Source organism: Accipiter gentilis, chromosome 22 (assembly GCF_929443795.1).
Source record: "Accipiter gentilis chromosome 22, bAccGen1.1, whole genome shotgun sequence".
Lineage (NCBI taxonomy): Eukaryota > Metazoa > Chordata > Aves > Accipitriformes > Accipitridae > Astur > Astur gentilis.
Genome location: NC_064901.1, coordinates 13,277,818 through 13,295,008, shown reverse-complemented (window position 1 = coordinate 13,295,008; position 17,191 = coordinate 13,277,818). Strand labels below are relative to the sequence as shown.

Genomic DNA, 17,191 nt, shown 5'->3' with positions numbered 1-17,191 from the left:
TCAGCACTGGGTCTGCCAGACCTGTGCTGGCCGCACAAGGAAACATTCAGGTATCTTTGCAATGTGCTTGCCAGTGATGCTCCCTGTTACTCAATTTATTTGCTTGTGTTGCACTGGAGTCATGCTAAGCTAATTTACTGATTTGCTGCACTCTATGCCCCAGAACTAAGCAGCGCTTACCACAGGTAGCAGTGCAGAGACACTTCAGCCCATGATTTCACAGTACGGCAGTTTTGGTCACATTTTGCTGTAAGGACTACTGGGTTTAAAAACCCTGCAAAACCAGATTGATGTTTTAATGTGTGTTGTCAAATGACAGCCTGCGTGCTCAAGAGCGATGAGGCAAGCCTGCTGTTAGGGAACTGGTGAACTTTCCTGAGGACAGGCCTGCCTAGTTCGAGCAGAGCAGGACAAACCAGCCTAGCTCTACATCACAAAGCTGTTCCCGTGTCCCTGCTCTGTGTCCTCAGTGCAAGACACTCCTAAAAAGGCTGCAGAGTCACCTCATGCACTTCAGGTAGCGCAGGCCTGTGTGCCACACCTCATCAGCTGGGACTTGTTGCTTTTTCCCTCATTTGCTACAGAAAACTAACTTTGGGTCCTGCACTTGGGTCACAACAACCCCATGCAACACTACAGGCTTGGGGAAGAGTGGCTGGAAAGCTGCCCAGTGGGAAAGGACCTGTGTGTGCTGGTTGACAGCCGGCTGAATATGAGCCAGCAGTGTGCCCAGGTGGCCAAGAAGGCCAATGGCATCCTGGCCAGTATCAGAAATAGTGTGGCCAGCAGGAGCAGGGAGGTGATCGTCCCCCTGTACTCGGCACTGGTGAGGCCGCACCTCGAGTACTGTGTTCAGTTTTGGGCCCCTCACTACAAGAAAGATGTTGAGGTGCTGGAGCGTGTCCAGAGAAGGGCAACCAAGTCGGTGAGGGGCCTGGAGCACAAGTCTTACGAGGACCGGCTGAGGGAACTGGGGCTGTTTAGTCTGGAGAAAAGGAGGCTGAGGGGAGACCTTATCGCTCTCTACAACTACCTGAAGGGGGGTTGTAGTGAGGTGGGTGCTGGTCTCTTCTGTCCGGTGGCTGGAGATAGGATGAGAGGAAATGGCCTCAAGTTGCGGCAGGGGAGGTTCAGACTGGATATTAGGAAAAAATTTCATTGCTGAAAGAGTTGTCAAACCCTGGAACAGGCTGCCCAGGGAAGTGGTGGAGTCACCATCCCTGTGAGGTGTTTAAAAGAGGCGTAGATGTGGTGCTTAGGGACATGGTTTAGCGGTGGACTTGGCAGCATTAAGTTTACGGTTGGACTCGATGATCTTAAAGGTCTTTTCTGCCCTAAGTGATTCGTATGGCTTTAGTTAGGAGTGCTCTTTCCTAAACATTGAATGCATTTTGTTTGAAATACATGTGGAAAACTATTTGTTTTTCACTCCTTGCTCGTCGAGGTTTGCAGAGGGGACACGGGCAAACGCTCCCCGGTCCCCTGCCAGGGGCTCGCCCCAGGAGGAGCGGGGCAGGCGGCGGCTCCCCTCCCCTCCCCTCCCCGGGAAGGCCGGCCCCGCTGCCGTGCTTTGGCCAGGCCGCGCGCCAGCCGCAGGTAGGGGGAGCTACTGCGGGCGCGGGCGCCGCCATTTCCCTCGCTCGCCCTCCCCGGCCGGCCTCTTTCCGGGAGTAGGCGGGGACCGGCGCGGCACAGGCCGGCCTGGCCGCAGGCGGCGCGGGGCAGGGGCGCCCGAGCAGCCATGCAGTCTGAGCGGGGCGGCAGCCGGCCCCGCAGGGAAGGTGGCCGGCACGGCCGGCGGCGGCCCGGCGGCGCGGAGAGGGCGGCCGAGGCGGCGACCGAAGGAAGCTGCGGGGACGGCCGCGGAGGAGGCGGGGGCCGGGGAAGAGGCGGCGCTCGCGGGCAGCGAGGAGGCGGGGGCCGGGGCAGGCGAGAGCCTCGAGGTCGCGGCGCAGCGGCGGCGTCCGCCTCTCAGCGCCACCGGCGGGTAAGCAGGAGGAGAGCCCGCCCGCCGCGGGTTCGGGGGAAGGCGGAGCTGAGCGCGGCGGGGCCCCTGGGCGGCCGTCGGGGTGGGGGCACAACCCTTCCCTCTCCTCCCCTGCTCCTCCCTGAGGCGGAGCCAGGCTGGCAGCCGCCGCCAGCGGCCTCTCCCGGGAGTTTGAGGCGGCGGGGAAGGGGTGCGGGGTGGCGGGCTTGCTAGCGTTGCCTCTCTGGTCAGCTCGGCACCTGCAGCCGCCCTCTGCCCCCTTCCTCCCCTGATACAGCGGCAGCCAGCACCTACGTGCTGTAGTGGAAACAGAGAGGGATTTTCTGGCCGAAATGCGTTTACAGTTTTGTGCTGAAAAATACTAGTCTCGGTTGAAAAACGCATCTGAAAAATACATTCCTGTTTGCAAGTGGAGATGAAGAATTGCTGAATATTTTTGTCACAGTTGATGAGAAGTTGAAATGAGTGTGTGAGTTGTCCGGCCTGTGGTACTGGCAATGAAGACGTGGTAGCGTAGCTCATCTTACAGAATTGGTATTTGTGGTTCACTGGAACACGTATTTGCCACTAATGCAAATTGATGGCTGTGCTTTAACCAATTATAAAGTGCTTTATCAGATTAAAAGCAGCACAGACGTGCCTAAGCGTACCACAACTACACCTTCAGTTTCTTGTGGAGATGTTAAAATGCTTTCTACAACCCACCATGGTATGAGATCAACACTGTGCTTTAAAAACAGTTTCCGTTTATAAATGCTTTGACAGTACTAGGTTCAGACTGTCTTGCTTCCGTTAGCGTTGTTGCAACATAGAAATCATGGTTGTCCCTGGATTGGCAAAAAGATTACAGTGACAACCTAATACTGATTGGTGTTGGCAGCACTGGGAGTCCTGATGTAGATGGACCAGCTGCTACCTCATTTTCAGCATCACGTTGATTAGATTCACTTTGACTTTTATGATGCTGTGGCTTCGGTTGGACCCAGCCAGTGTTTTATCTATATTAGAACTCCCATGGTTGCTGGTGGATTTAAAAAAATGTAAAATATTCATCCCTCTTGTCATTGTACTTAGGTACATTTTAGCGCTTGTGTTTTGGGAGATAAAAGATGCAGCTGGATTGGAGCTGTTACCTAGAGTGTTGGTTGGTAATTTCACTTGTAAGCAATATAAATTGCTGAGTTCATACTGATGTATGCAGATGGGTTTGGATTCTGGATGTGAAACAATAGTGCTCCCTTGTAAGCCACAGAGGCATAGGGGGGAAATTCAGCACCTGTATTAGCTGAGGAAACTTCCCTCCTGGACTGATTTTTTGGAGGTCATTCTCAACCATTTCTTACTAAGTTGAAGTATATTTATACTTGTGTTCTCTCTGGTACTGTTGACCCAGCAGGACCCACTTCACAATTTAAAAGGTGCACTCAGGAAGGGAATCATGTTATATGTATGTGCCTTTGTCTGGATTGTTGTTCAAAGTATTTCAGAAAGCAGTTAAAATTTTTCTTTTGGGATAGCTTACAATATATTTTGCCTGATCGCTGTGTTATTGACTTTGATACGCTCTTCAGCTTAGTTTAGCACAGTGACTTTGGTTTTGGCCTAGGCTGATATGGGTTGGGTCTTTAAAAGTGAAGCAATAGCTAAGATTTTCCCAGAACTCTACTAAAGAGTGTTTAAGCATAACACTCTTCCTGTACTGGAGGCTTTTGATATTAAGCCCTGTATGGTCTCTTAGCACACCTGCCACAAATCTTGTGTTTAGCAGCCTGGAGGGGACTGGCTTCCAGCAATGCAGCCATAGTGTCAACAGCTGTGCCAGCCTGCAGCTGCGTATGTCTAGTGTTACCTCTGAGCCAATCTCATAATTTACCACTTCTGAACCAGGGAGGACCTCATTCTCCCTCTTCTTACTTCCATCTGTGTGGTCAGACAGGCTCCCTTGTACTGTCTTTGTTGTGTGCTAGACCATGTTTTTCCAAACAGATTCAGCTCTTACCTGGCAGGAAATTACCCCCTTTTATTCCCAGTTCCTTAGAGTTGTCTCTGTTCAGCAAAGTGACTTGTTTTACACAAGTGCACCAGCTCATTGAGAGTGTGCTTGGCCCAGAGTAAGCAGTTTGTGTGAAAGGAGACCATGCTGTCTTTCAGCAACAAGGCTCAGATCTTCTCAAGTGATGATGAGTAAATTGCAGACCTGGAGAGCTAGGTAACAATAAGGGGAATGTGAGTGGTCTTACCATATCACTTTCTTTGCTGTGTGCTGAGAAGCTGGAGTCTTCTCTGAAAATCTCCTGTCTTTTTTTCAAATGGGCCTTGAAATTCCCTGGAGAAGAGAAGCTAAGAATGCTGTGATTTTGTAATGTATAGGATTTCCAAGGGCAATTCTAACCCTTTTGCTTTCTAGGGTAAAATTCATGGAGGATTACGCTCTGCACTTCCACACTGCTGGTGTCAACTTAGCATTTTGGAGGAATTTTCCTACTAGATTGGGGTCATTCTAGCATTGTATAATCAGGATTTAGATGACCTGGTATTATTTCCTGAAAATAATTTTAAGTCTAGGTTCTTCCATGGTTTTAAAGCTCTGCTAAATTTATAATTTTATTTGCTTATATCCCATTTGTTCATAAAACTATTGCTGCTAAGCTTGATATTTAAGTAATTTTTTATTCCTGGAGCTTTAGTTGTTGCCTGAGAAGTTTCTTCTTTATTGTGTCTTCAGTTATGAAAAGCTTTATGACAAAATCTACATCAAATTGTATTAATGTAAATGGATTTGGATTTGTTGAGCCTGCCATGGACAGAGCAGTAAAATGTAAGTAAAATTACAGGTGAATGGATTCAGTGAAATGTAATAAGAGTGTTAATAGAACCAAACTTCATTAAAAACTCTTGGAAATAAACAGTTTTTACAGTGAAGTAGAAATTGGCATAATATTTTGGCAGCAGTATTTCTTAGTCAGTTGCATTTATTTAAAACCACTATTCATCTTCCAATTTTGTGTTTTGGATGTTTTAATTTAACGGTGCCTAACCTTGTGTTTGAAGCTACAGGAGGACATTATATCTGACCTGTACAACAGAAGAAAGTGTAGTGGTGGCACATTTGGTTCTCAGTCTTTTTGTGGACCAGTAAAGGCTGGACACCACTTTACATGTTTTACACTACTGTAAGTGTACTCTAATTTTTTGGTTTTAGTAATGAGTGATCAGCTGTGCTACTTGTAAAACCTGTCAAGACCCAGCACTTGCTGAGTCAATTCTCCTCTTCTCTGCTGGGTGCTAATATAGAAGATCAGGGTGCTATTTGTTTATAAATAATTGACTTACTCATTCCCTGCATAGTAGATCCAGCTGTAGACTGGAGTCTTAAAGATGAAAGCTTTCATGATTTCTGTCAGCTCTTGAGGAGATAGCTGTCTGAGGAACTCCCCAGCTCCACTCTCGAAACAAGATGCTGCCTCTCTCAAACATTTAGAAACCGTGAGGAAAAGTGTTCTTATTCCTTGTGAAGAGAAAAAAGGATCTTGCGCTTGTTAGGTCTTTTTGTAACTAGTGTGCATGTTCATTTAACTGGCTTGATTACTTGAAGATTTTGTGTCCTCCCTTCAAAAATTAATCCGAGTCTAACTATGACCAGCTGGTTTACCAAATGGCAGATTTCTTTGTATATCTGTCATCTTGAATAATTTTCTGTTGTTTCTGTCTGCTTTAACTAATCTATTCTATGTTAAATAAAAAGAACACATTTGCAGTTATTAATTAAAATAATGTAGAATTACAATGCTTAAAAGGTCCGACTGACACTGGCCCAGTATTTTCTCCCACTTTTATTCTAACTCCTCTAACTTGCTCGGAATTCGTATTTTATGTACTGTCAGAATTTTAAAATTGTGCTCCCCGTGAAATATAACCTATTAAAAGAAAAACAACTTTCTGAAATTGTGGGCATGATACTGGGTTTTATTTTGATGGTCCTTGACCACATCATTTTGTGGGTGTTTTAAGGAGACTTTCTTTTGTTCTTTTTATTTATTACATTTGCAATTTACAAAGTGTTCTTTTAACTTTCTTTTCAGTGATGCACGGAGTGTATGTGATGCATGCTATTACTTCAGTGCAGTTGGAATTGGCAAGTCTGAATATTCCTTTTCTGGCTTTGGACATTGGTTGCAGTAAACATTTTATTGTTAAAGAATGGAGGTTAATGGACAGATTTTAGTGCAGTCTTTCTTTCTTATGGTTAGTTTCAAGATGACATCACATTTATTTAGTGTTTGTTATATCTTCATTCCTGTGGTCCATGCACATGTAAAACTGATCTAAGAGAACATCTAATGCTGTCAGCATCAGATAAATTTTTCCTGATTAGTATGAGCTAAATCTTTACAATCTAAGCAACTGCAAAAAGCAATCTGTTCGCAGGCATGGTAACAAAAGCTTGGATTTTTCAAATACAGATACATTTTATTTCCTTTAGAACACTCTAACAGAGCTTGTGTAGATAGGAGAATAGATTTCTGAGTCTTGAACACAGTAAATCTTTGGACATTTTATGTTAATGTTCTCAAAAGTAACTAGGAAAAAACTTCAGAATAAGGTACATCAGTTTGTGAGCTGTACATAATTACTAATGAGGTGTGAAGAGCTTCCCTTCTCAGGAGTTACTCCACTGTGATGAGGTGTGAAGAGGCACTAACTGATTATGAATGAAGTGTGGATTATGTTATTTTGAGTGTATTGATTTAGATTAAACCTCTTGAAAAGTGTGTCAACAAGGGGTTGGAAACTTCTCTAGGGTTGGTTCAGTGTCAAACTGGTGTTTGTTAAGTGGGATTCTGCAAGGCTTCATTCCATGTCTGTTCATGTTCAGTGTTTCTATTAATAATTCCGATGAAGGAGTAAAATATACAGTGTTAAAATTTGCAGACAGTGCTAAACTGGAAGGGTAGGCAGGAGGGTGGAGCACAGAATGCAGTCTCAACGAATGGGAGAAACAGCCTGCAGTAAGGTGTAATTCAAAGTCAAATATAACACAACTACATCATTTATGTAGGAAAAAGATAAACGCTTTTTATCCAGCCAAAGTTAATTTATTCTTTTCAGTTTCTAGACCATAGAGAAGCCAGCTTTTCACAGCACTGGGGACTGGAATGTTTCGTAATAATCCCTGATTGTTTAGTGATATTTATTGTTATTCCTTCATTGTATTTTACCAGCCTCCTTGCTGATTTAACTTGAGATACTTGTACTGAAAGCATCCCGTTACACAGGTGAATATGCAGCATCATTGCTGCATAACAGCTTTATGTCTGACTTTTTTTTTTTTATTATTTTTTATTTGTAACTTCCTTGGAAATTGCTTGGGGTTTTTTTTATGGTTTGGATGGCTGTGCATTTCTGTCCCCACCTACTTAAATGCTTTTATTCCTCTTTTTTTCCCCTCAGGTCTCTGGGGTAGCAATTTGGTAACTTTCAAACAGGTTGTCCCGAAAATTTGCTAGCTTAAACAAATAACTTTATCAGCTCCAGATTTTGTTAATTGTATGAAATGCAACTTTCAATCATTACCTTATTTAGATTTAATTATCCCATAAAATGGAGGGGATTTTATTCGGCGGAAGTGTAAAACGCTAACGCCTTGAATATTGGAGAAGCTCTCCCGAGAACTTCCCATCACGTTTAACTAAACGTGTTAGAATTTAGGGAAGGACTACGGATTTGAGAATCCACCCATCCGTCTTCAAGTACAATTCGGCGTTGACGCAGCGCTGGCAGTGACCAGCAGGTGGGGCAGGCAGCCTGCCCCTTAGCGCTGGCCGCTCCCCGTGCTGCCCTGCGGCACAGCCGCGCTTCCTCGGGCGGAGAAGGGGCCCGAACGCAGTGGTGAAGAGTAAGGATGTGCGCGCGTCATGGGGTGGGGGTGTTGTTTTCTGAACGTACAGCGGAACGTAGGAAAATCGCACATACGTGTGGATTATTAGGACTTGCCTCTGGGTATTTGTTCCAAACACAGCCCTGAAGGAAGGCTGATTGTAGGGAGGGAACGCTTAGTAATTCTGAGCTAAAAATCTTGTTGTGCTACTGGGATGAGTAGTTGGTCCCAGAGAACTTCATACAGGGTTTTGTATGGGTACATCAAGTGAGACATAGTAGGTGTTCATGCTGAAGAAAAAACAAATTTGTAGAAGTGATGAAATCTGCTTCTGTTTTCCTCACAAAAGTAACTGGGTAGTTTCAGGAGCCCTGTTATTGGTTTCCAGCCAGTCTAATGGTGCTGCACAGACTTTGGTAGCTACCAGAAGGTTTCAGTGTATGTTAAAGAAACAAAAAAATACTGATTATTGGTTCAGTGGTGATTTAGATCCTTATAACAAGTACAAAGGAATATTTCTTAGAGGTATTGATAATCAAAGGATTTCAGGCCTGTGTGATTTGGTGTTCTATGGTAAGGCATAGAGGGGGTCCACTTCCCACTCTTTCATGTATGTGATTCCTCTGGATTTTTATATGCATGTGGTTTTTCTTTTTTTTTTTTTTTTTTCAAATAAGGTTTTAACTTTTGTGCAGGTAGATTTAATAATATATCCTGCTGGTAAAACCTGTAAATCTGCTGCAGTGTGTGAGAACCTTGCCTCAAGGTCCTGTTTCCATTCCTGCTTCACTTTTCCCAGAGGATAACTATACAGTTACAGACTGTACAGACTCTCTCTTTAACCCTGGAATAACCAGGATCTCTGTCTCGTAGAGAACAGAGTGATGATTCTGGGCCATAGCTCTTCCTAGACTTACTGCTCTATCACTGTCATGTTGTGAGGCCTTGACCTTTTTCTGATTGCCTGACAAACTATGGGTTTGTTTTTTGGTAGGTTGGTGTGTTGGTTTTTTGTTTTTGTTTTTTCCCATTCTGTTTCAAGCTGTATTACTTGGGTTATGCTGCTTTGCTGACTTCACTGGCTGATTATGTTCCCGTTAATATGTAACAGTATGTGGCATGCCCATGGAAGCAACAGAAGCTCAAATGATCCCATACTCCTTATTTCTTTTCCTTCCACTTCACCTTAGCAAGGGTGTTAAAAGATCACCACTGCAAAATGGATGTGAAATTCTCCTGCAGTTAGTGTTCTGTATGTACCTGGGGCTGGCAACCAGTGCAAATTGTTGCAGGTAGAGATGTGATGTGCACTTAAAATCCTGGGATCATAGTGCACCCCAGCAAGTACAGCCCAGTCCTCCTTTACCTTGTTGGTAATTTGGATGTGTTTGTACTTTCAGCAAGTTCTAAATGATTCTTAGAGCTTCTTCGCAGTATTGTTAACAGCAGGATCAGAGCATCATTGTGCAGTAGCTCTTACTTCTTAGAATTATGTTCTAGACCAATGGCAAAATAAATTGACATTTTAACATCTTGTTTTTATAAGTATGGCATTAGGCATTGAGGACCTTGGACAATGATTCTTCACTACTTTATCTCATGTTGCGTGTTGGGTTTAAGAAAGCAGATTCTTTAAGGCTATTTGGAAAAATATCTTTCAGATGACCTCCCCCCCCCCCCCCCCCCCCCCCGAGAAAAGTTGGAGATGAATGAGGAAGGGGTTTCTGAGTTTTGAGTGGTGATCTCTAAAATGTCTGCAGTAAGTTGCATTCAAATTTGATATACAAATAAAGGTGGGGGCGGGGGTTTGAGTGAATGCAAAGACAGATGTTTGAAAACATCCATGGTTGGTACTCTACCACCCTGATGTAGTTATAAAACAACTTCATAAAGGCTATTTAAAAATGAAACAACACTACTGCTTCTTGAGCCTCTCAAGAGGCTCATAGTCACAAAATAAACATGGAGATACAATACACAGTGGAATTTTTCATGAGCACTTGATAAGTTTACATCTATTTATATAGAATTATTTGAGCCTTGTTTAATGATAGGCTTTTTACAGATGTTCTGTCTAGATAGCAGTCATGTTTTTTTTCTTTAGCTGTAAATAGGTTTGAACATAAGAACTTGTCAGGATCTAGACTTTTTTTCTTCTGTTATTTCAGGTTGTTTTTCTGCGACTGCAATGATGCTTTTTGGGGAGGAAACTTTGGATACACTCTTTATCTACAAGTTACATATTGTAGAGGACTATAGTTCATAGTAGGTCATAGTCACATGACTAATCTGTTTGAATTACCGAGAAAACACTTTAAAATTAAAGGGGAGAGAAATGTTTTTTGCTATTGAAGTTAGTAAGACAGCTTCTAGAACCATACTTTGCAAGTGCTGGAGCAATTTTATGTAAAAACTTTAAGAACAGGTCTCTTTCTTGTGTGCTTCATGAGATGTTTTTCCCTTTAACTGGAGCATCATTCCTCTTATGCAAAACAGGTTTCTGAATAGGATGTCTCTCTTGGCTAATTCTATCTTTAGCTAACCCAAAGTGATGAATTCCAGTATCCAACATTTATGAAGCAGTCTTAGGATTTCATCCCTCTTTCAAAAATTCTCATCCTGTACAATAAAGACTGAAAGCTTTTTTTCTTCATGCTACCTCTTCTCTCAGTTGCCCTTTCTGCTAATTAAGCTTCTCCTTAGCTTTGGTAGATCTCTAAAGGTCACCAATAGAGCAAACTAGTGAAGAGGATTACTCTTTGCAGGGGTATTTTTTCTCTTTTCATGAAAAAAACTCTCTTGAGGCTCTTCCTTCCTTACTTAAGAGAAAAAAAAAAAAAAAAAGCATTAGCTTTTTCCTTTTTCCCTCAGGTTGAAAAAACAGTTTCTATTATAAACTTGGACTTGTACTGGAAGAGCTATGATGTCTAGGTGAGCAATAAGGAAGTAAATTGTTTCTGTTAATGACAAGCAATGCTTAAAAATCACTGGAGGCTCACTACAGGTTCATCAATAGGTAAATATGCCAATATGAGAAGACTGTGAACATACAAACATATGTATGTGACCTCATTCCCATTAATACTTTTGAAGAAATAATTTTTAACCTACTCTGTCATGTTTATCACTGTAATGATGGAATAGATTTAACATTTGGTAATACTATTTAATCTTATTAATACTGTTGAAAAATCATGAAGTGCAATGCACTAAATATTAAAAATGAATGATTTTTTTGTCTTTGCATTTCGTTGGGTGTAGTCTGGAGAAAAATAAAGCATAAAAGCAAAAGGATTTGCAAATACCTACACTGACTTGTCTAAGCTGGCTGCCAAGAATTGCAATTAAGTGACTTTTACAAATTCTTGTTTTCTGTTGAATAATTGGAAGGGGAAAAAATTTTATCTAAAGTTCATGAAACCCTGAAGGAGAAAGTAATGAAATGTGGTTTAATTATTTTCAGTGAGACAGCAAAGCAGATTGATGAGCTTATCAATAATAATTGTTTATTTTCTTGCCTTATTGTATCCTTTGTTAGCCACTGAAAATGCTGTTTATGATGCAGAAAAAAATGTCTCTTAAGTAATGTATTATTTTCAGCTCTTTCTGAAAATATCCTTCTGTCTGCCAGTTTATGTTAGAAACAGCTTGTGCGTAAAGTTACACAGCCGTTAGCACTGATGCTTTTTTGTAAAAAGGCAGGCAGTGGACATACAGAGCCTGTTTTAGATACAGAGAGTGCATGAGGAAAAGGTTTCAATCTGCAATGAATAACGAAGTGAAGGATTTGGAGAATGTGAAGAAAAGGAATAAGTTCAAACTGTGGTCTGTTTTCTTCCCAGTTTCCAAATACAAAGTGCAGTCAAGTTTTTTTTCACTTTCCAGATAAGTGACCTGCCATTGGACTTTAAATACTTTTTGAAGTGAATTTCCCTCAATCCCTTTCTTTCAGTCTCTTTGTACTTTATGTAAAAGCATGATATTGTCATAAAGATAGAGCAGGAATGAAAGAAAGAACGATATGAAGTGTCATGGGGTTTTTTTATTTCTTTTTTTTCTTGCATGTGTGGTGGTTGGGCATCTGCATGGCGCGTAGGCCACCAGCTTCTTGAGTTCTCCTGCTGGGAGTGTCCAGTTGCTGTACAAAGTAGAACAGGTCTGGCTGAGAAAACAAGCTAGATCACCCATTTCAGACTATGCGGAGTCACTGTATTCACATGGGATGTGGGAGATGCGACTTGAAATGCATTTGTGCAGAGAAGGAAATTGAATTTATTTCCACTTTCTGGATAAAATGCTGTAGTTCTGCAGTAGCTGAATAAACATGGTTTGTATTTATTTACACTCTCTTTGAGATGTTTTGTTTTGGCAGTTCTCTCTCTTATGCCCCAGTCCCCATCTATTCTCAGGTCGTTTCAGGACAAGCAGAACTATTTTGCTGGTGAAAGTTTTACACTTCTGTCAAGTGGTGATGTAGCTGTTAGAGGTTTGTGATAAATTCTTGAATTTTTGTTGCCTGCAGTGGGTGACTGATTTGAGACCAAGTGCATGCCACACACTGGTGGTATAAAATTCTGCTTCTGAGTTACCTGAGGCAGGACACCATGATGTCTCTACACCTTTTTTTATCTGTTGTGTTGCTACTTTGATATATAGACAGAGTCCCCAAATATGTTAATCATTAGTTCTCAAAGTATAGTATAGCAGTTGGAGTATGTACTGCTCTGGGAGTTATACTACTACCTTTACCATCTTTGAGCTATGTTACTAAAAGAGCTTGAAAATGGGGGGGTGTGGTGCGTTGCTGTCTTTTGTTTTGGAGGAGGATGATAGAGATGCATTATCCATCATACAGCTACATTTTGAATTATAATTCATGTGGATTCAACACAAGCCTATCTCTCTTGGAGGCAAACCCACCATAAATCAGATGTTTGGCAGTAATTTGCTGCATTATGGGACATCGCATTGCATGGTGCCTGAGGGAACTCCAGCTGATTAGTTCCTCTTTTTTTGCTGACTTTGTGCTAGGAAGGGGGCTGCTGACTTGCACAATGAAAGTTGATAATGGAGGGTGTGAGTGGCTGCTTTTTTTCACTGCTTGGGTGTACTGTCAGGGAAATCCTGCCTTGATTATAAGGCAGAAATTGCTATCTGTAAGTTTGGAAGCATATCCTTGATGAATTACTTTTCTGCTCATTTCCCCTTTCCATGTGTCACTATGTTGACTGTGTGGTTTGCAGACTTCTATGAAAATGGAAAGGAGAAAAACTGGGCTTCCTCACTGACCAGCCCATACATTTCTCACATTATTGAAAAGACAAGGAAAAAGAAGGGGGGTTGTGTCTGTTTATCAAGTGGGTAGTTATTACTCTTTGCGTCTTTACTGTTTTTCCAACATCTAAAGAAAGAAATTAATTTTAGTGTTGATCTCAGAAATGCTGTTTAAAACCCTGGGAGTTGAGGATAGTATCTTTTTGATGCAACATTGCACTAATATGTGGTTATTTTGTCTAGTGTGACTTGATTCTTTTTTTAATCAGTGTAATTCAATATATATATATCCTGCTTGCTTGTTCCTTGATGTGTGGTTTTGCATTCTGCTTTGTAGTTATACATTTTGTTTGCATGTTAGGCATCTGCTTTCTATCCTCAGTATCTTTTTTATAATTTACTGTTCCTTGATTTACTATGTGTCTGTGTATTGGTCCTACAAATTATCCCTTTTTGACCCCACTTTCTGAAAATATCGTCAAATGAGGCTATTTGTAACTGCAGTCTTACTGCTTCATTGTGCCACACCATAAATGTAATAATGCAACTTAATTTAAAAAATGCATGACAGCTGGATCTGCCAATCTGTTGGTAGAAGGGTAGTAGAGATGTGAGGTTTTTCAGTAATGTGAAATTATAATTAGGAAATAGCAGTATATTAGTAATGAAAGATGAGAAACTTAAGGACTATGCTACTGACAGTGTTGCAGGCATAGTGAAGAGGGGAGGAAAGCAGAATGCTGTCCTTCAGAATTTCTTGTATAGTACCTTTTTAGGGTTTCAAATTAGTAGAGTGTCTCCTTTCACAGATTTAATTTTCATTATGTGAATATTTTTGTGTTTGTAATATGCTGTTGTTATGTGATAGTTGATCTGAAAAAGTGACAGATGTTGGGTGTTTTAATTTAAATTCAAGACAGAATTGTCCGCTGTGAACCAAACATCAATACCTGTATACTGAACCTCTGAAATGATGCATTACACCTGTCTCAGTGACAGTTTTAAAGCAGTAACTGAAAAAGGGGGCTAAAACCAGTCCCAAATGTTCTAAAGTTCATGTTGAAAGTTTTGCCAATCAACTTAAATATTTGTGACAAAGCATCTTTTTTAAAAAAAATTATTTAAAAAAATATGTGAATTTGACAAAGAACACGTGTCCACATGTATTAAGTGGAACAAGAATAGTAATGGAGAATTTGCAAAACAAAATTGGCTTTAGAAAAACAAGTTTAACATTGCAGGAAATTAAAGCCAAGGATATGGCTTACCAGTACCCTTAGCCAATCTAGCGGATAACTGCTGCCAGATATGAAGGAAGGACCTGCTTCCCAGATCCCATATTTCATGGCATGCTTGCAGCCTATCTAACCATTATTTGTGCTTGTCTGATTCTGCTGTGAACTGATATAAGGAATTTAAGCTTGCAGAAGGTTAACAGTAGGAAAGGGAAGAAAACTATTGATTATTTTTTCTGCCAGTTTAGGTGTACAATTTCAAAGAATAACTGTTTGGTATCTTTCATAATTTTTTCTTCTTTGATGCTGTGCCAATTGAAAATATAACACTGTGGGTGATTATCACTACTTATTTTCATGTTTTGAAATCCATAGGAAAATAATTGTGTCCTTTCTTTTTTTACAAAATAGATGCATTTAAAAAACCCCAAACTTAACTTGGTACTAGATATTATCAAATATTTATGAATTTAAATGTATGAAAGAGTTATCTTGTTATTTGTTATTCAAACGTAACAAGTTCTGGAGAACTCTTTTCATTCTTTATATAACACAGCTGAAATCTTTCAAAATGTTGGGTTTTGGTTGGTTGTTTTTTTTCCTTGTGGTAAAAAATTGATCTATTGAGAAACCCTGAAGCTTCTTCAGCATGTTGGTTTTGATCTTGGTAGAGAGTTACTGGATTTGTGTTGGTTTTGTTCTAAAACCGTGGGCATGTCGGTGGTGTTAAATAAGCATTAGACTTGACTGTAGAACTGAGGTTCTCTAAACTTTACTCTTCTGAGCAGACTTTAAGTTTATGAAGTAATCTTTGTGAGTTAGGATCAAGACTCAAATTTTTCTCTGTTCTGCAGATGGATGCTACTTTGGGTGAGCTTTTTACATAATCTGTCATACTCTTACTTCACCATTGACATGGTTACAGAAGTACAAAGCTTTTCAATACATATCAGTTTATAACAGATATGTTTATTGAGAGAAGCTGTCTTACTCATTGACTCATGAAGACTAGCAAAATAGCAATATCCTTTAAAAAGGTCTGTTATTGAACTGTTGACGTAAATATATACCCTCAATAAACTATTTCTTGACGTTACAGAACTGCTCATGTGTGTTCTTTAAAAGTTATTGTTAAAGCTGTTAATACAACTGACTGCTTTTGCAATTTTAGAAGTGCTAGAATAAAACAACAAAATGAAACACTAAGAATTAGGTACAGCACTGAAGGTTTTCAAGCACTGACTGGACACACCCCCAAACTGCTTGGTCTGATTTCAGTTTTGACCTTCTTTTGAGTAGGTAGCTAGATAAGATGACTCTTGCAATCCCTTTCGGCTTGGATTAGTCTATAATACTGTGACATTAACACATAAGAATTGAATCCATTTCTGGGTACAGTCAGTCTCTAATGCAGCTCAGGATACTTCTATTTAGCAACGGCAGATTTGGTAAGAACAAATAACTTTCTGTAGAAATTTTCCTTAACCTATCCAAAATACTAAGTATAATTTGGTTTTGAATATGACATACAACATTCGCATATGTGGATCCATATGTATGCAATATATAAACCCCCTAACTTTGGCAAATACAGGCTATATATGGGAACAATCATTAACCAAACTGGAAATGCTATAACCTTTGTGGCAACATACTTACTTTGTAAGGTTTTCTTGAAACCTGTTATTTCTGTCAAGACAGAGGCTCCTATTTTATGTTTGCACTCATATTTTTGACTGAACGTTTGTAAGAAAAACATTTGGCTTTTTTAAGTTGCTGTCAATTTGGAAGTAATAGAGCTGCCAGGTTTTGTGCAGGTCCATGTGACAATTTTGTATAAATTGCTTGACAAGTTTGCATAGTTGCCAGTAACTTTCATATAATCATTTCCACTGAATTAAAGGAAAAATACAGTTGCTTTTTTGTTGGTGGAAGTGTATTGGCTTGGCAAGTTTAGAAAATCAAAAGTCTCTTTATCTATAGACAGCAGCTGGACAAACTTTCTACAGGCTTTTTGCTCACAGTATGGCTCAGCCTTGGGGAAAGGAGGAAAAGGACTTCTACAGTTAATGCAGCTTGTTGAGTCTCTACTGAATTTCACAAAATGGTGCAGAATGAGTGCTGCGTTTATAATGATGCCATTCTTATAACCCATCAAATATCCTTCAGTTTGGAGTTTTAATCTAAATGAATAGAGCTAAATTTTAGTGGGTGGCTTTGTTATTTGGAAAATCCTGTATCTCATGAGCGAAGTGTTGAAATACGCAGTTTCCAAAATAAATACTTACCTGACAGGCTTTACCAAGTTCCCAAGTCTACTTCTAATGTTAGAGAATGGAGCTTTTGAGACTTCCTTTCTGTGAACGTACATTGTATGGTTATTAAGTTTATTTTATCTATGAGTCAACAGTTTTCAGACTGGGTCTTTAGATGCTGCAGTACAAAACTTGAGCAATGTGTAGTAGAGGTTGGTTCATTTTGCTTGCCCCTGTAAGCCACCCATTTGAAGGACCATGCAGCTAATCATGTGCTAGCAGGTTCCAGAGATATTTCTGAGATAGCAGTGGAAAGTGAACATCAGATTTTATGGATTCTTTTATAGTTCGTTGAGAGGGAAGATAGTCTGCCATTTAACTCGGTAGTTACAAACAAAATAACCAAGCTGTTTGCCTGTGGGGCTTTTTTTTTTTTTTTTTTTTTTTTTTTCTTTCCTCCCTGGCTCAGTGAGTCTAAGGGAGAGATTTAGTTCCTAATAGAAGCTGTTGTTCCAATTCAGTGAGGCTTAAGATTCATACAAAATATGGCTATAGCTTGTGG

At 40.6% G+C, this 17,191-nt stretch overlaps 1 protein-coding gene across 1 annotated transcript in view; it reads left to right on the top strand.

The window, feature by feature from the left end:
* Window positions 1-1,663: 1,663 nt before the first annotated feature.
* Window positions 1,664-17,191, top strand: part of AVEN (apoptosis and caspase activation inhibitor) — a 102,630-nt gene continuing 87,102 nt past the window's right edge. The window contains exon 1 of the mRNA XM_049825229.1: window positions 1,664-1,987. Within this exon, the coding sequence (XP_049681186.1) occupies window positions 1,742-1,987 (246 nt within the window). The 5' untranslated portion in view covers window positions 1,664-1,741. The remainder of the gene's footprint in view (window positions 1,988-17,191) is intronic.